The 25,065-nt window shown below is 49.1% G+C and overlaps 1 protein-coding gene across 1 annotated transcript in view; it reads right to left on the reverse strand.

The window, feature by feature from the left end:
• The window catches only part of PARP1 (poly(ADP-ribose) polymerase 1), a 42,141-nt gene extending 18,186 nt beyond the window's left edge, over positions 1–23,955 (reverse strand). Inside the window, exons 1-9 of the mRNA XM_007464171.1 lie at positions 23,677–23,955; positions 19,055–19,220; positions 11,226–11,341; positions 9,702–9,916; positions 7,978–8,077; positions 6,011–6,127; positions 5,208–5,384; positions 2,409–2,553; positions 612–752 (exon numbers count right to left, since the gene is read on the reverse strand). Of these exons, the coding sequence (XP_007464233.1) occupies positions 612–752; positions 2,409–2,553; positions 5,208–5,384; positions 6,011–6,127; positions 7,978–8,077; positions 9,702–9,916; positions 11,226–11,341; positions 19,055–19,220; positions 23,677–23,796 (1,297 nt within the window). The 5' untranslated portion in view covers positions 23,797–23,955. The remainder of the gene's footprint in view (positions 1–611; positions 753–2,408; positions 2,554–5,207; positions 5,385–6,010; positions 6,128–7,977; positions 8,078–9,701; positions 9,917–11,225; positions 11,342–19,054; positions 19,221–23,676) is intronic.
• Positions 23,956–25,065: the final 1,110 nt, after the last annotated feature.

Here is a 25,065-nt window from a genome sequence, read left to right on the forward strand (position 1 = left end):
TTCCAAAAAAAAAAAAAAAAAAAAAAAATCTAGTGCTTGGGGCCTTGGTTCATTTCAACAATCATCTCTCACCAGCAACATCCCCCTTTTCTAAGGTGTGATGAGCAGGAGCTGCTTTCTCCAAACCCTTCTACAGAACGAGATGTTAACAGGTATTACATAGAGAAAGGAGGTCAGATTCCTATGGTAAGAGCGGTGTACTGTTTTCTGGTCTTGGAGACTCACAATGGTCGTCGGCATATTAAGCCTGCAAAGAAACCTGTTCACCTTCGTTTAACTCTGCATTTTCCAAACTTGCTTAAGCCGTGAACTTTTTGCCTGGAGGCAAACCTACCAACATCTTGTGAACAAGGTGAGAAGAGTGGGCTGTTACAGTCTTTACTTGGGAGTTTTCAGTACATGAATATAGACCACAGCACGGAGCAGCAGTGCCAAGTACAAGTGCCCACACCCCTTTCCAGAGGACCTGAACAATGCCAGCGATGGTAAGAGACACATTTTTGGGGTCTCTCTGTGTGTCAGACGCTGTGCTCGGCACTTCACCTCGTTTAATTCTCAACACCACCACGGGAGACAGGGATCCCTCTGGTTCACAGGCAGACTGAACTCACTTTTGGTACTGATGCACAGGGAGGCCTTGTTGACGGTCCCTGTCAACTTCCCCCCGAGTTTCTCGATTGTGGCCTTCACTTCATCCTTGTTCCGGGAGAGCTTCCCAAGAGTCAGGATCTTCATGTTGGATAACGGCTTGTCTGGGATGGGAGAAAAGGGTCACCAGGCAGGGCTGCTGCCCGGGGTGGAGGGTGGGAGCAGGAGACCAGGCAGCAGCTCCCAGGGGAAAGTCAGACCGGCTGCGAGGCCCCCGAACGGCCTCAGCACCCTCTCTGATCAGGGAGAAAGGGATCTCCTTGAGGAGAAGTCTACGTAAACAAAAGAAAAGAGTAAGAGTAGCAGGAAAACAGAGGACAGGACAGCAACCTGTACGCAGTCCTCAGCACAGAAAGGACCGGCCAGGGAGAAACCGCGCACTGACACTGCTCCACAGCAGGCCTCGAGCAGAGGTGGCCGGGGGCGCCCTGGGTCTGCTCCACAGACAGACGAGGAAGGACCAGGAGGCCGGCCAGAGGGTGGGACGCCGGGGTCACGTGAACTCCCGATTCCTTCTGTTATTCTGTTCCCACCCCATGCCTAAAAGCAAACTACAGTTCTCACAGGATGCTTATTAATCAACCCCATTAAAAAAACTAGCCTTGGGGAATTCCCTGGCAGTCCAGTGGTTAGGGCTCCACGCTTCCACTGCAGGGGGCATGGGTTCGATCCCTGGTTGGAGAGCTAAGACCCTGCATGCCGTGTGGCGTGGCCAAAAAAAAATTAAAAAAAAAAAAAATTTTAAAACTAGCCTTGTCCACGGCAGTCACTGAGAGCTTTGGTCAGCATGACCACACTGAGCTGAGAGAACTGATTCAGGCACCAAGAACCCTGGCATTTTAGGTACTTAGCACTGACCCCGGCCAGAAAGACCTGGGTCAGGCGTGTGCCTTCTGTTTGTTGCAAACGGGAACATACAGAGCTGATTACACATTTCCACAAGAGATGCTGTGGGGAGGAGTCCTTTAAGCTGTCTCTGTGAGGGAGAACAACCAGGGATAGCCGTAGGGTTTAACTGAAAGTTGGCCGAGGTCTCCGCAGGGAATGGAATCACTTAGCTGTGAACTGCAAGTGAGGGGAAAGCAGAAGGGACCCTCAGGGCAGGGCCCAGACGTCGACCCCGCCTGGCCCACCACACCTGCTCTTGGACCCAGGCTGCAAGCAGCAGGTTGAACTCGAGAATGACCACCCACACGCCCCCTCCCCAGAGGATGGGGAGGGCTCACTGCTGGGCTCACGTCGACGGAAGAATCCTCATCCTCCACCCAGCACACGGTGGCCATAGCCATTAGACTACGCCACATGTCCCTGAGTAAACAAAGACAGCAATATCTTCTGCCACAAAAACACAGACTCATCTCACTGTCTCTGTTGGTGTGGAGTACTTCTCGCTGACACTGATCACAACAAGTACGGCAAGTCTCTGCAGGAGACAGAGACCCAGCATCACATCAGGCTCAGGATGACTGGTGGGGGCAGGGCTGCCCGGAAGCACAAAGCTGAGCCCTGGAATGCTGCTCTGTAGCGTAGCGCAGTCAGGCAGGAGAGTCTGAATGCCCCTTGCAGGTAACTGTCTCCCTGGCCTTTCTCAGAAGCCCCCTCCCCAACCTACCTCCTCCTGCTGGGGGTGGGATGGGGAGAACAAGGGCAGAGCTTCCCCCCAGGATCAGCCAGCAAAGAACCCAGAAGGACGCCCTCTCCACCCTAGGCTCAGGGCCCCAGTCCCCCCACCCTCCCCCGAGTCTGGCCCGGAGCTGCACCTGGGGGAGCGGAGTTCACAGTGGCTGGCGCTGAGGCTGCAGAGGGCAGGGGTGCTGCCGCCAGCGGGGTGCTGGTCTCTGGGGGGAATATACGGTCCTGCTTTCGGATCTTCAATTTCTTGAGGTAAGAGATTTCTCGGAATTCCTAAAGAGTGTAAGTCTTAGTTAAGAAACCAGTTCTCCCTTGAAATAACCACCTGATAGAGAAAAGAACTTAAGAATCTTTTTCTTCTTACGATAAAGAATAACAAAAAATAGGAAAATTCGAGGCTTTTAGTATGAAATACAGTATTACTGCTGACACGGTGCTTATTTGCAGCGCTTCTACGTTTATAATACAGCTGGTACTGTGACGCTTGAAGAGAAAAACTATTTTCCTTAAAAAAACAAAAACAAAACAAACAAAAAGACCCAGTTGATAATCTGGTCAGGGAACCACTGCTGGAACCTGATTACAACCCCCAGGCCTCATTCTGGAGTTGAAGAATGAAGAGGCCTCTTCCTGGGGTCATATGTCCATTCCGTGACCAAAAGCCGCCCCAGACTCCCCAGAGCACGGGAGAGCGATTACGACCCGAGAGGAAATCAGGGCAATTCCCTTCCCTTCCTAGAAGAAGGGACCGTGAATGCAGGGAGCCCATCAACAGTCAGTGTTCAGTATTAACTCTGCAACCAGCACGGTCCACCGGCATTCCAGGCGATTCACAACGGGCTGTGCTCTAAGTGGTCACTCACTAAACATCACATACACCAGGCTCAGGGACCAGGTCCCTACCCTCCTAAGTCTTCTTCCCATCAAGAAACAGCCCTTCCCTGCTAGACCCATGGTCAACGACTGCCTGGTGGATAAAACATATGCTGGGCATCTAACACAGTGCCACACATCACAGTGAGTTTAGAATGAGTTTCTGCCTTTAAGAAGCTCAGCCTTGACCGACAGTCAGGTATACAAAGGCAACTTCTACATAGGAGCTAGCTTCTAAACCAGAGGCGTGCTGAAGTGATGCAATACTGGGAATGCTGGGAGGGCTCCTAGGAGGCAGTGACCTGCCAAGTCAGGGGAGGGGGAGGGGGAGGGAGGGAGAGAGACAGAGAGAGAGAGTGTGTAGGGCTGGTGTGAGTGGTATGTGAGAAAAAAGGTGGCAGAAAGAGGGGCTGCAGAAGGTAGCTGGAGCCAGATCATGGAGGGCTTTGGGGGAGGGGAGTTCAAGCTAAGGAGATGACTGTGATTCTGTGATCCAAACCCTGGGGGCAGCACAGTCCCTACCCATGGTCTGTAAATCCATGAACTTGCATGAGCAGCAAGCACTGTCCACCTGACAAAATGTCTTGCACCTGTAGGTACCGTTTTAAAATAACCCTTTAAAAATATACATAGATGCAGTGCAACTGACATATAAAATACTAAATAGTGCACATCACGATCTTACTTTTTTCCTAACCTATTAAAAGGGATACAAATACCAGAAACAGGCCTGTAACAATGGCATTCTCAGAAAAACTGGGAAAATATTTCTAGAAGAAATGGGGAATCACTGTAAGGTTTTTTTTTTTTTTGGGGGGGGGGAGGGGTTTATTAATTAATTTATTTATTTTGGGTCTGTGTGCTGTGTTGGGTCCTCGTTTCTGCGCGAGGGCTTTCTCTAGTTGTGGCGAGCGGGGGCCACTCTTCATCGCGGTGCGCGGGCCTCTCACTGTCGCGGCCTCTCTTGTTGCGGAGCACAGGCTCCAGACGCGCAGGCCCAGTAGCTGTGGCTCACGGGCCCAGCCGCTCTGCGGCATGTGGGATCTTCCCGGACCAGGGCTCGAACCCGTGTCCCCTGCATTAGCAGGCAGATTCTCAACCACTGCGCCACCAGGAAGCCCTCACTGTAAGGTTTTAAGGGTGGGGAAAGGACAAGGTCAGGCTTGTAGAGCAACCGAGCAAGTAAAAGTACAGAGATACGTATACAGTAATTATGGTAGTGAACAGGGAAGGCAAGAAAAGAATGAGTGGAAGGGGCAAGTGGGAAAGTGGAGCTCAGCTCTGGATGCTGAGGTGATAGTGCCACCAGGGCCCACAAGCAACAATTCTGGAGCGCTTACTATGTGCCAGTGGTCCAAATGCTCAACCACCCGGGGAGAAGACACGGGCGGTGAGGGAACTTGACGGACATCAAATCCCAAGCCCAGGGAGCCCACGACAGCCCCAGGTGGTGGGGCGTCAGCTTGCACCAAGTCTGAGGGCATGGGGGAGTCCATCCAGCAGCCAGCCCCCCAAGACACTGCTGGCTCCCCCAACAGCGCGGCTCCAAACAAGGTCCCCCAACTGAGGTTTTTTACATTCTGAGAATTCAAGAGAGAGAGAGAGATCAACAGGAGACGTGAACTCTGGACACAACTCCCCGTCTAGCACCAAGGCAAGGAAATGTCTTGCACTGAGAAACACTCTCCCATCATAAAGGCAGGAATTACCATTTGTTCACCACCGTGTCCCTTGTGCCCAGAACAGTGCCTGGCAAAGGGTAGGCACTTGATAAACAGAAATAAAAGTAACTCACGGTCTTTGCAAGCAGGAAGATTTTACACCAGTTGGACAAACCTGTGCTCCAGCTGGAAGTGCTTTGGTACTACATTTGTGTAGTTTGCAAATGTACAGAACCAAGGACATAGTTCTATAATCTGATTATGAGGATGGCCCCAATGTAAAGAGGTCTGAGAAACTGCTCTGCAGTCGTGGTGACCTGGAGTGTGGACAAGCCCAGAAGATGGGACCAGGTTTTTCTGCAAATATATCCCAGGATCCACACCCCCACTTACCTTTGGGGTCACCCACTCCTTCCGGTTGGGCGTCTGTGTCTTGACCATACACTTGGTCCAGGCAGTGACATCCCCGGTACAGTAATAGGCATCGCTCTTGAAGACCAGCTGGCCTGAGCATTCCTCACAGGGAAGGAGGGCACCGAACACCATGCCGTCGGCCACTCGGTCCAAGATCTGAAGCCAGTGAAGAAGAGAAGCAAGTCAAGGAGGAAAGGAGCAGCTACAGGAGAGGACATTTACCAAGAGTCTGCACCGACTCCACTCGCTAAAAAAGAAGGGAGGGACTGCCCTGAGGTTCCCAACATTCCCCGGAGAAGGTGGTTTACAGTTGGAGCTTGCATTTTTGTGCTTTATGAGACCTTACTTCCACGCATGAGGGTTTCTGCAGCTCCCCTTTCCCTCGGTGACTTAGAAATAAAGGGAGAACCCAGAACATCCACTGTTTCTGCACCAGAGGGACGGCAGGGCAGGGCCTGCAGGGGAGACAGCCCTCACAGCCCTCGCAGCCCTCGGGGAGTCTGTGAGAAGGCGGCAGCAGAGAGGGCTCCTCGGGCCAAAGTTTGTGGCATGGACACACGAGGCAGATGTGCAGCCCACCTCGGTCTGTGAGCGCCTGCCCCTTCCTGCCCCCACAAGCGGCAACCTCGATGGCGATGACCATGCAACACGACTATAGAATTTCACTCCCGATTAATACCAGCACGTGTTCACCCGGAGGGCCTCCCACACTCCACCGGGACAGTCACCGCGCACGGCCCGGCTGCTCGGCTCGCGGCGCCCGTAACACAAAGGCAGCTCACCGCAGACTCCCCGGAGGGCACTTGTTGCTTGTTGAAGATGAGCAGCTCTTTCAGGTCATTCGTCGAACACGCTTTCTTTAGCTCGTCCTTGATGTTCCAGATCAGGTTGTTCTGGGCCTGTGCACGAGAGCCAGCAGCTGAGAGCCCAGCTCCTCTCAAAGAAAGAAACCCAACTGGAGGAAGACTCCACCCTGGCTCGCTTCTGCCTCTAGTCACAGCCCCACGCTCAGCTGAGCTGCCCCGGGGCTGCCACATCCCCAGGACTGTGCTCCCAGCTCGCGGCCGCGGTGTCCGCCTGGGGGCGCGGGCGCTCAGGGAGGGCCGAGGCAGGTGGGGAGGCCGTGGCCCAGGCGCCGGGGTCCCCGGAACCAGCCCCTCAGAGACAAGTCCCAGGACACACAGGAACGCGCCCGAATCACCAGGTTCATCTGCCCCAACACCTGGCCCCTAAGGGAGGAAGGGGCAGCTCCTCAACAACCTGAAAGCGAGCAGCAAGGGCGATCCCCAAACACCTCCCACCTCCTCAATACTCAGTAGCGTGGAGGAACAGACTTAAGCTCCTCTGAAGATGGAACTTTAAACCTCGGTGGTAATATTCATGCAGCGCCTCTCTGCATGGGACACTTTTCACGCCATCGCACGCACTCTCACGACCACCTTGGCCAGCAAGGCAGCAGTCTCCCGACGTCAGAGGCGGGGCAGGCAAGAGCGTCCTCCCGTTTGAGGGTGGTGGGCGAGTTACTCAAGTCTCAGCCTCAGACCCCACCACCTCTGCAAAACAGGAAAATGCCGGCCCTCTCTGCACCGAGTGAGGAGTTGTTTAACTAGCTCGACAACAAGTGTCATCACACACACGCGCCCTTTCCCAGGCTCTGTACGGGCCTCTTGATAACATCCTTGCCTGTAGCGCCACATGCTGGGCCACTGGTGACAGAGCACGAGGCAAAAGTCTAAGGGTATAAGGTTAGATCAGAGAAGCAGAACTATCTCATCTTCGTGACCAAGGATGGGAGGCAGGCCAGCACAAAGGGGTGTGCCAGGGTGGGGACCATGGGCAGTGTTCCCAGCTTCTGACTTTCTTTTTACCTCTGACAATGCTGGAGACGGGGAAGATGGGCACGCAGGGCAAATGCAGAAGAGCACCCCAGCTCCACTGCAGCTGGGGTTGGCACCAAACTGACATATTTTTCATTGAAGGACAGCCACACCGAATCTGTGATTCTTATCAAGCAGCTGGAACCAGGCCAGAACTTGCTTCTAATTTTTTACACCACCGGCAAAAATGGAATACTCAAGTAAGAGCGCAGCAGAGGGCTCATGGAAATCACGTTCCCAAGAAGCGACTGACTGCTCTCCCCTAGTTTCCCGAACACTCACCTTTTTCTGGTTAACAATTTTTACTTCGTTTCGACACACACGTAACAAACACAGCGATGAATTTCTCTGGTCAGTGACCGGCTGACCTAACGGGCAGTTTGCTCCTCTTAATACATGCCTTTTATTAATATTTTTTTTAACAAGAGATCTTCATTAAAAAACATGGAACTTCATCTCTTCCAGCCATTGCCTGTGCCAAGAACCTGTGGCATCCTTGAATTCAATACGCAGTTTCCAACGTGCTACAGGTCTGGGAGGCACAGTGATGCACAGTGTGGCTGAAGCACGACGTGCCCATCCCAGGGTGAGGCTGCCGAGCGGGAAGCAACAGCTCAGCTCCTGCCGAGCCCGGCTACTGCTGCTCTGGTGCCTAGAGCCCACTGTGGGTGCTTTCACATAAAGAACTGTTGCTTTGGGAGGAGGGAAGAAAACCTGGGGGAAAAGCCAGGCTATTTAACAATAGCTATCAAGTTGGGAATTTTTAAAGCTCTCATTAAGCAGGACACACGCACCTCCTTGAACTTTCTTCCCAGAATGAGGAAGAGAGTTGAGACTGAATGGCGAGAGGAGACGCCCAGCTCGGGACTCACCTTGAGGGCCTTTTCAAGCTTACTCTCCTTGTCTTTTTCTTTTCTAGATTTCTTCTTGGCCACTTCCTCCATTCCATCCACCTCGTCACCTTTTCTCTTTCTGAAAGAGACAAAGGATGTAAGGGAAAGAACCAGAGCCATTAAAGCCCTGAAAGCCAGCAGCTCTGGTGACAGAGCGTCCTAAGGCCATTCTCATGCGGCTCAGCCAGGCCCTGCCCACTGGGGAGCTTGCCCTCTGCTCAGGCAGTGTCTGTGGCTGACGTCATCCATTGCAGGAAGCGCAGCTGCCAGGAGGGGCCAGCGGTCCCTCCAGGGCCTTGGAACAACGCGGCGCAGCACAGATGAGATGGCCTGGAAGGTTCTGGCAGGGACTATGCCAGAGGTAAGACCATAGCTGAGGGCGGGGACTGCATCAGTGCCAGGCACTGAGCCTTTCAATCTAAGACACAGGGCTGCTCCTGAGGCCGAGGATGTTCTCAGACCAGGGAGGCTGTGCTGCCACTTCCAGCCCAACAAGAGGCGGTGGTCTAGGCGCTGCCAACCAGTCTGCCTCAGCCGGGTCAGCAAACGCTGCCGACCAAGTTCAGCAGCATCATGCCTGACCTAAGAGAGGACACTGAGGGTCATCAGTAGGCCCTAGAAACAGGGCAGGTCAGCCACAGTGGTTAATACTCACTTTCAGCCATCACACAGGCCTGAGATCAAACCCTTGCATTTTTCCTCATCCGTAAAAACAGGGAAAAGAATACCATCTACTCTGTAGGATCGTGGTGATGGTAAAATGAAATATCCTCTGTAAAAGGCTTAGCACAGTGCCCAGCACGCCACAAGTGCTCAACCAATGCTGGTTGCTACAGCATCAATGTGAGCTTGTTCACTCCTACACCTACACCCCGTATCAAAGCACCCTGAGGCTTTTTAAATCTGTGGGTCCGACTTTCCAGTTTTCTTTCACATTCCAGAGCCACGTGTGCGGTGCAATAAACTTGTGCGTTCTGAACTGAAATACTGCGCGAAGGCCGCTTGATGATGGGGAGGTGGGGTCACCCCGACCCTACACTGTCCAAGGAGCAGTGTACACCACAGCCCTGCCACGCCCCCCTCGTCACCAAGAACTAGACTGGGGCCGAGGGACTGGCAGAGGGAACACAGGAAAGAAGTGCCCACAGGATCAACATAGACCTAAATGTTAGCACTGTATGAAAGCCATACCATTCTGAACTCTCAACCAGATAACTTATCGACCGCCCACCCCCACTATTTAAAAAGAGTCAAGATTCTCCCAGCGCCGTTCTCAAGAGAGACCCAGACACACAGGGACACATCCACACAAGAAGACATCAGGGGGATGTGAAAGTGGGTCATGCAGGGGTCAGAGGAAAGGTGGCGGTGGTGGACTCCAGCCAGGGGAACGCTCAGACAGAGCAGGGGGAAGTGGGATTTACTCTCTGCCTGTCCACGGAGGTCAGATACGGGACAGGGAACAGACCACAGGTCAGATACGGGACAGGGAACAGACCACCAGCAGCGGCAGGAACACACACTGCAGCTTCCCCAGGCCTTCCCTGCTCTGTCCCCCACTGCCTCAGCTGGGGAAGGGGCAGAGCTCTGCTGCCCCCCAGCGCCTGCACCCCCAGCTTTCTGACGGGCAGCAAGGAGAACACAGGAGTGATATGGACTCTGGGCCTGTGTGAAGCCTCCACCCTGCCGGCCCCGGCACTCACCCTTCACTCTTGATGCCCGGGAGCTGCCTCTTCAGGGCTTCCTTGTCCTCTGCAGTGAGGAGGCTGAAGCCCTTGAGCTGGCTCGCGCTGTACTCAGGCCGGAAGCCCAGCTCCTCTCTGTTCTCAACAAAGCAGTTCGGGTGGTACCAGCGGTCGATCATGCCTAGCTGGGGCTTCTCGGGGTCCAGCATCTTCTTGGACAGGCGCACCTGGCCCTGTAGGAGAATCCACACATGTTACCAAAGACAGACAAGGAAGGATGGTCAAACATCGGGGGGCCAGGGGCGACCAGGTCCACACTGAAGGCAATAGGAGGGCTGCTGGGAGGTTTTGGCTCTTTTATGCCACCAAGGATTGTGTTTCCCTCAAGCCTCAGCACCCCATTTAAGAAGGGGTTAAGTCCAACCAGCTACCCACCTACCTAGCTGCCTGGGCAAGTGAGGAAGTAACAGCATTACCCTGAGGATGTTCTGCTGACCTGGTGCAGACATAAGAACAACGCCTGGGCTGCTATATCGCAGGCTCAGAAGGAGCCAGTGCAGGCCCCAATTCTAGCAGGGACTTTCTGCAATCCCCCCACCCAGACTCTCCAGTCTCTTTACACATATGAAGACCCCCTAAGATGCAGTAATAAACTATCTATAAGCTAGAATCTAGCCCTGCCATCCTCCCCAGGTTTACAATTCCCAGGCCTGACATTCCGAGTGGGTTTCATGCCTGTGAGCCCAGATTGGAAACCTTGGAACAAGGAGCACCGACACTACTCCACTTCAGGCCAAGCAACACGCAGCAGCACACAGCCTTGGGCATTCCCTTGGGAACCTTAACTTTTGCCTCAAATTCCTGTGGTTGTAGGTAGCTGGAAAAGATCTAGCAATTTCATGTTTTTCCTTTCTAAACACCCACTGACTCACCTCAATTTCCTGTATAATACCAAGGAGGCAGAAACCTTAATTGATGCCTTGAATTAATCAACCAGCATGTTTACCTAAGATCAGAGCATCTTGGGTAATGAGGCTAAAGGGCACAGGCCTACCCCTCCACCTGTGTCCCTGCTACTCAGAGAGCCATCATTCTGCCAGACCAGCCGTCATTCTTCAGGGACCAGAGGTGGTAGGGAAGGGTGGTTAATGAAGTTCCTGATTAAGAGGAAGAAACCTGGAGGCTCATACCAGGGAAGAAACACACTCCTTAAACTTAATCCTACCATAAAACACAGCTTTCCCCCAGCCATTGCAGAGCCCAGGAGAGAGCCCTTGTGTAAATGTTTTTCAAACTCTCCCAAGTCTCCTGAAAGCAGGTGCAGCGACGTACATGGACTGGACCATGAATAATCAGGGCCAGACCTGCCTGGAAGAAAAGTCACTGTCATCTCCTGTCTCTACTAAGATCTTCACTTTATCTTTAACCACTAGTGTTGAGCCAGCACCTAAAGCCCCTATTTTTTCTTTTCTTTTGAGATATCCAATGACATCCAACGCAAGAAATCCAGAAAGTCAGACAGGTGAAGTCCAAAGCTCTCACCTTTTCTATCTTCTCCATGCAGCCCTTGCATGTGCTTCTGTTGGACTTGGCGTACTCTGCCGCAAAGTCGCCCAGTGTCTTCTCCGTCTTGCTGCCAACTCCATCTTGGCCTTTGCCTGAAGCATGAAACACAGCCACGCTCATTTCAGCAGCCTCCGTGCAGCTCCAAGGAGCCCCTGTCCTCCTCCGCTACCTCTTGGGATTCCTCTACCAGGACACCTTGTGTTCTGGGTGACCACAGCTGGTCCATCTCATCTACACTTGTTTCTAACCATTGTGGTTGGTTAACAGAGCTTCTTTTCTGGCAATAAAATAAAAAAATTTCTCAGACAGCCTCCTGGAAACAGCACAGTGTTAGCTGGTGGTGGCCTAGCTGTCCCCCTCTCTCCATTTCCTCTGTAGCCCCCTTCTTCACTTTGGAAAGAACTTAAGTGCCTACTATGAAAAGCTTGCACCATACTAAATTCCAACACTGGCTTCTAATTTCCATTACACCTTCACTTATCAGAGTTGAGTGTTGAGTTAAAAGGAGTATCTGGATATAGGAACAGAAAAAAGTATATGTAATAATTAAACATGTGGAGCTACAAGGATATATTGTACAACACGGGGAATATAACCAATATTTTATAAATATAAATGTAATATATTACACGAGTCACTCTATTGTACACCTGTAATTCATATACTATTGTACATCAACTATACTTCAATAAAAAAACAAAAACAAGAGAGCTGACAAACAACAAAAAAAACAAAAAAAACTCCATAATCAAGAGAAAAAGAAAATTAAGTATGTGGTAAGGTGGCATTCCTAATTAGCGGGGAAAGATTGAATCATTCAATAAAGAATCTTCGGAAAAAATGGCCAACCATTTGGGACAAAAACTAGATTCTTTTCTTATATAAAAATAAACTCCAAGACTGAATGTTTCTCTCCTAAGATCAGGAATAAAGCAAGGCGGTCTTCTCTTTCCACAGACAACACTGTACTGGAGGCTCTGATACGTGCAGTAGGCAAGAAAAAGAAACAAAATGTGTAAGTGTAGAAAAGAACAAGTAAAGCCATCTCTATTTGTAGATGACATGATTGTAACTGGGATTAGTCTTAAGAATCTACAAAAAAGCTACTAGTACTATTAAGTGAATTTAGCAAATTTGCAGAGCACAAGGTCAATATAAAACATTTCTATATATTAGCAATAAACATACTGGAAAAAGAAATTAAAGCACACTACTATTTAAACAGCATTAGAATACACAGAATACTTAGAGATAAATTTAATAAGACAATAAGACATACAAGATCTCTCTCTAAACTGAATCTACAAGATTTTGCCGAAATTAAAGAAGAACTGAATATCATGTTTATGGACCGAAAGACTCAATGTACTACGATGTCAATAAGCCACAGTTTGATCTACAGATCTGACGCAATGCCAATCAAAATCCTAGCAAGCTTTTCTGAGGGAGAAATTGACAAGTTTACCACAAAATTTGTAAGGAGATGAAAAAGGACCTAGAAAGGTCAAAATACTATTGAAAAAGAACAAATTTAGAGGAATTACACTACAAGACTTCATGACTTACTCTAAGGTTACAATCATTAAGACAGTGGAGTAGCATAAATCAGCGGAACCAAATATCGAGACCATATACAGACCTATCATCAACTGATTTTGATAAGGAAGCCAAAGTCTTTTCAACAAATGGTGCTGGAACAAAATAATAGCCACACGGGAAAAAAAACAAAAAACGTGTGCCTCACACCTAACACAAAAGTTAATTTAAGATAAATAAAATTAAATAATTTAAGATAAGCTAAAACTACAAAACTCCCAGAAGTTCTGGAGCATATCCTTCAATGACCTTAAAGAGTAGGCAAAGATTTCTTAGGAGACAGAAATTACTACTCCAAAAAGGAGAAAAAAAAAACACACAAAAAAACAACAAATTGGACTTCATCAAAATGAAAAACTATTGCTCTTCAGAAAATGTCAGTAGGGCTTTCCTGGTGGCGTAGTGGTTAAGAGTCCGCCTGCCAATGCAGGGGACACGGGGTCGAGCCCTGGTCCAGGAAGATCCCACATGCCGCAGAGCAGCTAAGCCCGTGCGCCACAACTACTGAGCCTGAGCTCTAGAGCCAGCGAGCCACAACTACTGAAGCTCACACGCCTAGAGCCCGTGCTCTGCAACAAGAGAAGCCACCACAATGAGAAGCCCGCGCACCGCAATGAAGAGCAGCCCCCGCTCACTGCAACTAGAGAAAGCCCGCGCAGCAACAAAGACCCAATGCAGCCAAAAATAAATAAATAAAATAAATAAATTTAAAAAAAAGTCAGTAAATAAATGAAAAGACAAACCTCTGAATGGGAGAAGGTATTTGCATTATTTATATCTAATAGAGGACACGCACCTAGAATATTCTAAGAACTCTTACAACTCAATAATAAAGACAGGCAAATTAAAACCGTGATATCACTACACATTTATTGTAATGGCTAATATCAAAAAGAGTGACCATACCAAGTGCTGACAAGGGTGTGGAGGAACTCTCAAACAGTGCTGGTGGCAATGTAAAATGGTACAACCGCTTTGGAAAACAGTTTGGCACTTTCTTTAAAAAGCTGAACGTACACCTAATGTATGATCTACCACTCCATTCCCAGCTATATACCCAAGAGAAATGAGAGCACATGTACATACAGAGCTTGTACACAAGTGTTCGTAGCAGCTGTATTTGTAATGGCCCCAATCTGTCAACAACTTAAAAGTTACCAACAGGAGAATGGATAAACCAAGTGTGATATACTCAAAAGACTACTCCTCAGTAATAAAAAAAAAGAACTGATGACACATGAGACAACCTGGATAAGTCTCACAGACATTATGCTGAGCGAAAGCAGCTTACGAGAGAAAAAGATACTATTCCTTTTTCCCTGAAACTCTAAATCACACAAAATTAATCCAAAGGGATAGAAATCAGAACAGTGGTTACCTTGCTGAGGCGGAACATGACTCGGAAAGGGCATAAGGGACCTTTCTGGGGGTGGCGGGTACAGAAATTTGATGGGGTGAATATTAGATGTGTGTATGCATTTGTCAAAACTCACTGAACTGTACACGTAAAGTTTGTGCATATAACTGTATGTACATTATTTTTAAAATTCCGGATGAAAGATTTCAAAATACCAAAAACAGGTACTTCTGGGCCTCCCTGGTGGTGCAATGGTCGAGAGTCCGCCTGCCGATGCAGGGGACGCGGGTTTGAGCCCTGGTCCGGGAATATCCCACATGCCGCGGAGCGGCTGGGCCCGTGAGCCATGGCCGCTGAGCCTGCACGTCCGGAGCCTGTGCTCCGCAACGGGAGAGGCCACAACAGTGAGAGGCCCGCGTACCACAAAAAAAAACAAAACAAAAAAACCCAGGTACTTCAAGTGAGAAAACAGATATGACAAGAACATTTAGTCAAAGATGAAGCTTCAATACGATGAAACAGAAAATAACCTACCTAAAAGAAAAATGTCAAACCAGAAAAAATATTTGCAAAACATGAGACCAAGAATTAGTATCTTTTGTACTTCACTAAGGAAAAGAAAAATACCCCAAGAGAAAAATGAGGAAAAGACACATACAACTATTAAAGTAACACAAATGACTGATCAACACATGACAAAATGTTCCATGTCACTGGGAGCAAAATGAAAAGGAATGAAAATACTTAGGGATGGTGTGGAAGTGGAGAAATGGGTACATCTCATACTGTTGGTACAAGTGGAACTGATACAACCTTTCTGAAAAGGCAAGTTGGCACACACACAGAAGGCCTTCAAATACTTTACCTCTTTCAGCAGTATTTCCCTCCCTCTTGGAATTAAAGAAAAAACTGGACAGGTGCCCAGGATATACCAGAAATCTGCGGCAGCTCTATGTGTAATAGAGCCAAATGGTTTAAAGTCTAGTTTCAAAAGCAAGAGAGTCTGGACTTGAATCTCAGCTCGAACATTTACCACCAGCATAACCTTGGGCCACTTACCTAACCTCTAGGTGTCTCAGCTAATCAACTGGAAAAACTGGTAAAGGGCTGGGGCAAGGATTCAATGAAATTAATATATGTCAAATACGTGAATGATGCACAAAACTTAGCAAGACCTCAAGAAGTGAATACTACGTACCTTTAACAGTAACGATGGAAATCTGTAACTTAATGTGAAGAGTAAATATTAAGCTGTAAAATGCAATAGGCAGGTGCGGGGAAGTACAAATCAAGATCACCATGAAATACCACTTCAAATCATTAGGAAGAGGATTACTAAAAAGAAAAAATCCTGAAAAACCAACCTCCCCTCCGCTCCCGCCAAAAGCCAGCAAATAAAAGTGTTGATACGGATGTGGAGAAATCAGAACCCCATGTATTGCTGGTGGGGATGTATAATCCTGCAGCTGCTGAGGCAAACAGTACTGCAGTTTACACAAAAAAATTGAATATAGAATAACCATACGATCCAGCAATTCCACTTCTGGGTATATACATAAGAGGACGGAAAGCAGGGTCTGGAACAGATATCTGTATACCAATGTTCACCAATCACCAAAAGGCAGAAACAACGCACGTGTCCATCAATGAATGAATGGATAAACAAAATCTAGTATAGCCATGTAACAGAATATTATTCAGCCTTAAAAAGGAAGGAAATTCTGACACACGCCACATGAATGAACCCTGAAGACATTATGCGGAGTAAAATAAGTCAGACACAAATGGACAAATATAGTATAAGCCAAACACAAAAGGACAAATACTGTATGATTCCACCCATATGAGGTACTTAGAAGTAGTCAAATTCATAGAGACAGAAATAAGAGTGGTTGTCAGCGACTGGGGGGAGGTAAATGAGGAATTAGTGTTTAACGGGTATGGAGTATTAGTTTGGGAAGATGGCAAAGTTCTGGAGATGAATGGTGGTGATGACTGCATAACAATGTGAATGCACTTAACACCACTGAAACGTACACTTAAAAATGGGTAAGATGGTAAATATTGTGTTATGTATACTTTATCACAAGAAAAGGTGACTGAACATTAAAAAAAGTTAATACCTAAGGTAGAATCCCACTTCTGCAGGAATGAAAACACACAAACACACACGCATCAATATTTGAATAGAGGGCTTCCCTGGTGGCGCAGTGGTTGAGAGTTTGCCTGCTGATGCAGGGGACACGGGTTCGTGCCCTGGTCCGGGAAGATCCCACATGCCGCGGAGCGGCTGGGCCCGTGAGCCATGGCCGCTGAGCCTGCACGTCCGGAGCCTGTGCTCCGCAACGGGAGAGGCCACAACAGTGAGAGGCCCACGTACCGGAAAAAAAAAAAAAAAAAAAAAATTGAATAGAAAATAATTTTCTAATAAGACACCCGCAACATTAATGATAGTTCTTTCTGAATTACAGGATCTGGGACGATTTAACTTTTTGTTCTCATCAACAGCCTGGAGTCACAACAATAGGTTAAACTGGGTCAGTTCACAGCAAGGCAGAGAAATGAGAATTCAGTCTCAGGAGATCTTCAAAAAGGGGACAAAAAAAAAACTGTTTAAAATTTAAAGGCATCTCAGCAAGTTTGCGGATGCTGACAAACTGACCAAGGCTTACATGGAGAGGCAGAGGACAGCCAATACGATATTGAAGAGGAACAAGGTCAGGGGACTGACGCTGCCTGACTTGCAGACTTGCTATAAAGCTATATAATCAAGACAGTGTGGTACTGGTGAAATACACAAATTGATAAATATGCCAGAATACAGCCCAGGAGTACACCCACACAGATACAATCAACTGATATTTGAGAAGCAAAGGCAACACAGTGGAGAACAGCCTTTCAACAAGTGGTGTGGGGACAACGGGGCATCTGCGTGCAAAAAAATTTAATCTAGACAACAGATTAAACCTGTCGCAAATATTAACTCAAAGTGGATCACAGGGGCTTCCCTGGTGGCGCAGTGGTTGAGAATCTGCCTGCCAATGCAGGGGACATGGGTTTGAGCCCTGGTCTGGGAAGATCCCAAATGCCGCGGAGCAACTAGGCCCGTAAGCCACAACTACTGAGCCTGCGCGTCTGGAGCCTGTGCTCCGCAACAAGAGAGGCCGCGACAGTGAGAGGCCCGCGCACCGCGATGAAGAGTGGCCCCCGCTCACTGCAACGAGAGAAAGCCCTCACACAGAAAGACCCAACACAAATAAAGAAGCTTTCATTTAAAAACAAACAAACAAACATTGTTTTCAGAATAATACTGTGTATCACTGATTTGTCTAAATAGCACTCCCACACCCAGTCTTTGGGGAAAAAAAAAATGGATCACAGACTTAAATGTATTGATAGAACACAAAACTATAAAACTCCTAGAAGATATCACAGGAGAAAATCTAGATGACCTTGGGTATGGTGATGACTTTTTAGATACAATACCAGACCTAGTACATGAAAGAAATAATTGAGAAGCTGGACTTTATTAAAATCAAAAATGTCTACTTTGTGAAAGACAGTGCCAAGAGAATAAAAAAGACAAGCCACAGACCGGGAGAAAATACTTGCAAAAGACACATCTGATCAAGGACTGTTGTCCAAACTATATGAGGAACTCAATAAAACGAACCTGATTAAAACTGGGAGAATATCTGAAGAGACCCTTTACCAAAGAACATATACAGATGGCAGGTAGACATGTGAAAAGATGCTCAACATCATATGGTACTAAGGAACTGCAAATTAAAATGAGATACCACTACAAACATTTTAGATTGCCAAAATCCAAAACATTGGTAAAAAATGCTGGTAAGAATGTGGAGTAACAGGAACTCTCATTCATTGCTGGTGGTAATGTAAATGGTTTGGCCACTTTAGAAGACAGCTCGCAGTCTAAACGTACTCTTACCATACAATCCAGCAACTGTGTGCCTTGGTATTTACCCACGTGAGTTGAAAACTTAGGTCCACCCAAAACCCTGCACATGGATGTTTACAGTAGCTTTATTCATAAGTGCCAAAACTTGGAAGCACCCACGGTGTCCTTAAATAGGTGAATGGATAAACTGTGGTACCTCCCAACAATGGAATATTCAGTGCCCAAAAGAAGTAAGTTATTGAGCTGTGAAAAGATATGCAGGAACCTTAAATGCATTATTACTAAATGAAATAAGCCAATCTGAAAAGGTTGCATACTGTTTGATTCTAACTATGTGACATTCTAGAAAAGATGAAACTATGGAGATAGGAAAAATGTCAGTGGTTGGCAGAGGGAGGGATTAACAGGTGGAACACAGAGGAATTTTATAAGGGAGTGGAAATACTCTGTACGACGTTATAATGATTGATATGTGTCATTATACATTTGCCCAAACCCATATAAGATGTACACCACCAAGATTGATGACTAATATAAACTATGGACTTTGGGTGATGATGTATCAGTGTAGGTTCAACAAATGGACCATCTGCTGGGGGATGTTGATGGTGGCGGAGGTCATGCCTCTGTGGGTACATGGGAACTCTCTGTACTCTCTGCTTAATTTTGCTGTGAACCTAAAACTACTCTAAAAACAAGGTCTATTAAAGACAACCACCGCAACAAATGTAAAGGCTACATTTCAAGCATCTGGAGAAATAATATCCTGCACCAAACAGAACACTGGGTCACTGAGGCGCTGCTGAAATAACAGAGGGGTAAGCTGAAGGACCTTTTCTTTGCTGCCACAGAAAAGCTTCCCCTCCCCCTGACAACCCAGGAAGCTTTGGAGGTTGGGGCGACCCCCGCACCTCCCCGGTGTGCACGCACCCGTCACTCCTCCAGCCTCAGCAGTCTTCTTGACCTTCTGCTGGTCATCCCAGCGGAGCTCGGAGAACCCATCCACCTCGACGTCAGGGTGCCGTATGGAGTGGCCGACCTTCCAGAAGCAGGAGAAGTGGTACCAGTGCGGGACTTTTCCGTCGAACATGGGCGACTAGAAGGGCGGAACCAGAGGAGGAGAAAGCGCAGTGAGCCTCAGGCCTGGCCCTCAGCACCTGCCATCCTAGCCCCCGTTTGCTTACCTGTAAACCAAGGGCAGCCTCCTCTCCACTCCCCAACATCGCAGGGGAAAAGCTGCAAACATGGGCAATCAGCACCCACCCCTCAGCTATGAAAGCTGCTGCGCCTGCTGCCGAGCCCACCCTGGGGACAGGGACCAGGACATCCCTCGGGACTGACTGCCGTTTTGGCTAAGAGTTCAGCGTACTGTTACCAAAGTCGCTGCCGCGCTTCAGTCACAGACTCAGCCCAGAGCTCGGTGAGGGCACATGAGATGCAAGTCCTGCATCCCGCACGCCCACACGTGGAGAGGCGCCACCGCCAGGCCCAAAGGGCTCTGTGCACTTAGAACAATGCGGAACAAGCCCAAGCTCAGGCGCCAGGCCAAGCAAATGTGTCAGAGAAGCAGCCAGCCACACCGATGTGCGTGGGATGAAGGACTTCTACGAGGGAGAGGGAGAGGGACGAGGCGGGGGGGGGGCCGCGGTGTCACCTCACCCCCAGCAGCTGGGAGGTCCCTCCTGCCCCTCACCAGCCACCAGGGGACACCCTGCAGTTGCCTCTGGGGAACCAGCACCCTTATTTCACAGTTGCATGGGGGTGGGGGTCAGACAGGCAGCAAGTGACTCGGCCTCAACTTGAAACAGTGACCATGGTTCTTTCCACTACACTGCTCGGCAGGAAGAGGTACTTAAAAATATACAAACGGTCTGACTGGAGCAAGAGAGGCCCCAAACATCTGCTTTGATAGAACATAAGTCTAAATGTCAAGCAGATGGCGTAAAACAGCATTAAAAATAAATACCATGCAGAGCTTTCAGGATGGAGTGGTGCGGACAGGGGAAGTACTCTGAAAAAGCAGTGACAAGATCTCCCAACTGGCCCTCTCCCACTAGGTGAGCGGCCTCTCTCTGGATTTAATATACCGTATTAAACAAAGTGTAGGGTTAATAAGGCTGGGGCACAAGGACTCTTCAGCATCAAGCAGCTTGGGTTTACAGCAGCATCGGCTGTTCCCTGGGCCCAGAATGTGCCCCAGCCCTACCTGGGGCGAACGGCACTTCCTCAGGTCCCATAACACCCCTTCCCATGGTCCCCCAGAGTCAAGATCCATTTGGGTTATTATTTGATCAACGCCTGTGTCCTGCGTCTGGTTAGAAGAGAGGCACGATGCCTGTCTTGTTAGCAACCGGCAACGCCAGCTCACGGTGGGCACTCACACAGTGTCTGCGGAATGCCCCAAGTCTGGAGGGAAGAGGGAAGAAAGGTGGGATGGAGGAACTCCTGCCGTGGAAAAGACCCTCCCTCCAAACCTGAGACAGCCCTCCCCACCCACAACCAGACAACAAACGGCATTTCAGAGAGTAGACTTGTGTCCTGGCTCTCAAACTTTCACCAAGGCAGCTGACACCTCGTTAAGCATCTGGACGTCTTGTTACAACATCTGTGGTGGCCTCGACCTGGGTCTTCCTGCCCTGGGACCCCTGTCTAAGCCTGCTCTAAGAGCAAAGGGGGGCACGTGGCTCAGTGGCTTTGTCCCCCACTGGAACTCATGGCCGTGGCATTTCTTCCTGGCTCTGCTGGGGCCCGACACTTGCCCCTTAAACTTCGGTCTGGGTGCCATGCCCCCAACCACTGGCACACTGCCAGGCACCAGAGAGGAGGCCTGCACAAGAGTGTACTCACAGCACAGGCTTGGGGGACTGTTAGGGCTCCCGTCCTCCCCCAAAAGAGGAAAGATCCCTTAACCAAGGCAAGGCTTTACTTTAGAACTTAGGACTGAGGATGATACAGCCGGAAGGGAACTGGACCAAGGGCACAAGACTTCTGGCTCCACTCGGCAGCTACCAGGCTCTAGCAAGCAGCCGAATCCTTGGCTGTATACTCGGCAAACATGAGCGCCCACCACACACCAGGGTCCTTACCCAGCCACTCAGTCTGTTTCCAGAGAAACGGGCCATGAAAGGAGGCCATACCACGGCCCACTACCCCGCAGAGAGCGGAATGACCACTAGCACAAAGAAAGTCACCACGCAGTTTGCTGCAGGCCCTTCCAAGAACACCTACAAGCCAAAAGGCTGGAAGGCCCAGTTCATCCCCCCCACCCCACCCCGAGGCTGCCCCAGAGCATGCCAGCTAAAGTATCAGGTATTTGATACTCAGAGAACAATCCTCCCATACAAAATGTAAAAGAAGGTATTTAAATCCAAGGGAAGTGGGGCGGGGGCGGGCGGGCAAGAATGGCTTCTTTCTTTCTGGCCTTCACCAGCTCAGCCTACAAGACCAATGGTACATTCTGAGTTAAAACCCCACCCCCAGTTACAGTTAGAGAAAACCACACTTAATTTTAATAATAATTTCCTTCACTATCAAGAAGGATCCAGAATGTTAGACTTTCTTATCGCCTGGACTCCTCAGACTTTCTTACCGCCTGGATAGAGAGAGCCAACCCACCTCTTCATTCCTCACCAGTGTCCTTGTCTCCACACACTGGCTGGACTGAGGTTTTCTGTCTGTCTTTCCCAATAGAACAGGGTCATCTTTGGCTGTCTGGTGAAGGCTATGGACGTCCCTTTCTCAGACTAACATTTTAAAATGCACGATAAAATACATAGGCTCAGAAATGAAATCAATTATATTGAAATAATTATCAAAACATTTAAAATGTTTACTGGGATACAGTAATCTACAAGCTTTACAGCATTAAATAACGAGACATAGTACCCACTTTAATAACTACTGTGATCTTGTAGCGATGAGTGTAAATGGTTATTTTAAGAAATCCCCAACAACTGTAAAGTGACGTGAAAAATAACAGTAACTACTACTGATGACAAAAATCACAGGTACTGCTAATGCGCCTTTGCTTTGCAGGTTACATTCATAATTGTAGGAAGTAATGAATTGTAACTTAAGTCTAGTGAAAATAGGGATGCATATTGTTTCTCAGTGAAACTCATGGACCTCTTGAGTTCTATCTGCCATCCCACAGACTCCAGGTTAAGAGCCCCTGCACTAATGGCAACTTCATACAATCGGCGGCCCAAACATTAGGGTGAAAAGATGCTCTGCAGGAGATATAGCGCCTCAAATGGTAGGCCTTGCCCACTTCTGCATCCTCAACTTCCTGCCACTTCTGTGGTGAGCTCCCATCTTGGGCACATCATGCCTAGGGAACAGCTCCATCAGGTGGCACCCACCCCTGTACAGCAATGTTTACCAGTCATCACCCCTTTAACCAAACTGGAAGCTCCCGGGGGTGGAGTCTCTCCTTGTGCCCCTAGTACCTAACACAGTGCCCAGAACCTAGCAGCTGCTCAGCGAGTGTTTACTGAACGAATAAGTATTGTGTGCCAGGTACTGAGCTAGGTGGCCCTGAGGCTGATTCCAAGATGACAACCTCAGTCCCTGCCATAGTATGAAATGAGACAGCCTAAGTACACTATGGTACCCACTCCCCTCCAGCCAGTAACTGCTGCAAATCCAGCAGTACCATCCGGTCATTCATAAAACACATACTGCCTCACCGCCCGGAAGGAAAATCAAGTTACCTTGACCATGAGCACTAAGCTTGGATAAAAGCCTTCTGTTGGGAGTGGGGAAGACAGGGCAGGTGGGAACCCTGATTAGGCAGGCAGACAGGAGCTGAAGGAGGCAGGAACCTCCAGACACACTACCTCACTCCAACACCCCTCCCGCCATCGGGCAAGCCTCAGGGACCACCGGAGGGAAATCCCGAATCTGTCAAGAAGCCCTGGTGAGAAACCCCAGGAGCCACTCTTAGTCAAACCAGATAGCTGCAAAGGCATCAGGAGGAAATGTCTGTGAACTTGGAAAGTTTGAGGAAAATGTTAAACCATAAATTAAGCCAAAAGTGAATGCACTGTACTGAAATGACACCAACTTGCATAGTTTTGCATAATTTAAAAAAATGAGAGTGGGTGTTGAAATGATAGCCAAAAATAGATTAAGAAAAAACAACCCTCACTTGCCAGTCGCCACCATCAATGTAGGACAAAAATCTTCCAAAATAAGGTTAGGTCAAAACCAGACTAGCTTCAAAAGACCATGCGTACGTTTTCTTCCCAAGGCGAATGGCTATAAAACAAACCCAGAAATGAGGACAGAAGCGGCTGCTTATTTTTGCAAAGTAAAAGGCACCACCAGCTCCTGACCGTATTTCCCGGGCTTTTGCTGCAAGATCAGCAAAACCTTCCAGAAGGGTCCACCCGGCGGGCCATACACGGGACGAGAGGAAGCAGCTGCGCCCGCAGGCCCCGCGCGGGCTCGAAGGGGCCGGCCCGGGCTGCAGCTCCCGACCAGCCCTCCCCCCACCCTCCCCGGACGCGCGGAAGCCCCAGCCTCGCACAAAGCGGACTCTCCGCCCGCACCTGCACCATGATGGCCATCCGGAGCGAGTCCTTGGGGATGCTCTCGCTGCATTTCTTGCAAGAGGCGCGCCCGCTCTTGGCGTACTCGACCCGGTAGAGCTTGTCCGATGACTCCGCCATCCTCCTCCTCGAGCTGCTGCAGCTCCGAGAGCCCGACGCCGCTACCTGGAGACCCGCTGCTGCTACCAACGCCTCGCCCACCGGTCCGCTCCCCGCTGGCGCACGAGCGTCTAGAGACGCAGCCGCCGCTGCCTCAGAGCAAGCCGCGTAGGCCACCCGCCGCTCCGGATAGATTACTGATGCCTGGCGGCGGCCACGCCCCGGCGTCCGCGCTCACGTGGCGGGGCCGCCGGCGCGCGCGCCCCCTGCCGGCAGTGGGGCGGCGTTTCCCCGGTGCCAGAGGCTGCGGGAGCTCGACCCTGGCTGCTGCGGGCATAGGCCGGACTTACCCGGCGCCTGCAGCTCTTTGGAGGACGAAGCGCCGCCACCCCTTTAACCATTTGTCCCCAGGAAGGCTTACGTGCTCTCGCAACTAATTCCAGCCTCTTCCCTTTTTAATACGTGTATCCTGTCTCCTGTGAGGGCGGACAGGTCTGGAAGGCGCTGGGCTGGCTCGGGAATGTGGTTGATCTGCCAGAGGTCAACCTGGGCTGGCCCTCGGCGGACGTCCTAACTGCAGTCCGCAGACCGTTGGGACCCAATACTAACTGAAATCTAGTATCGCCTTCATTATGAATTTTAGTGCATGGATACAGATTCTGGGAGTCTTAGCAATACCTGTGACTTTGTCAGCAATAGTTAGCACAGGTGCTTTCCTATCACTTTACAATTGTTGGAGAGAACTCAGTATTAAGCTTATCACTAAAATTGCGGTAGTTAAGAGACCTGCTGCTACTAGATCTTGTTTTTTAATGTAGAACTGTGTTTTTATATAACTGGTTTCTTTTAAAATTCTATGCATTTAATTTTATTCATTTAAAACCCTGTAACAGAGTGTGCTGTCTTTGAGACTATTCAGTTCTATAGAGGACAAGAAAAATAAACGGGATGAATGAAACAAAACTTGTTAGAGAGAAGAAGAAAGCTAGTAGCTTTTGAGACATGGATGCTGAGTAAGCAAGAAGGTTGTGGGAGATAGGCAAGAAGCTTAAGTAGTGACCTGTTAGATATGTTGAAGATAAAGAGTTAAGTGGAATATATGATGGAACAAATAAAAGAATTTTACTTGGAGAGAAACCAAAAGGCATTATCATTCGACGTCTGGGTTGACAACTATGTCCTCCCAGATGGCCACTCATTGATGATAACTCTATGGTCCCATTCTGGCTCCTCTACGCTCTGCCCAAGAATTGCAGATAAAACCCACGTCTGTTCAGCAGGCTGATTGGC

This window comes from Lipotes vexillifer, unplaced genomic scaffold (genome assembly GCF_000442215.2).
Source record: "Lipotes vexillifer unplaced genomic scaffold, Lipotes_vexillifer_v1.1 scaffold64, whole genome shotgun sequence".
Taxonomy (NCBI): domain Eukaryota; kingdom Metazoa; phylum Chordata; class Mammalia; order Artiodactyla; family Lipotidae; genus Lipotes; species Lipotes vexillifer.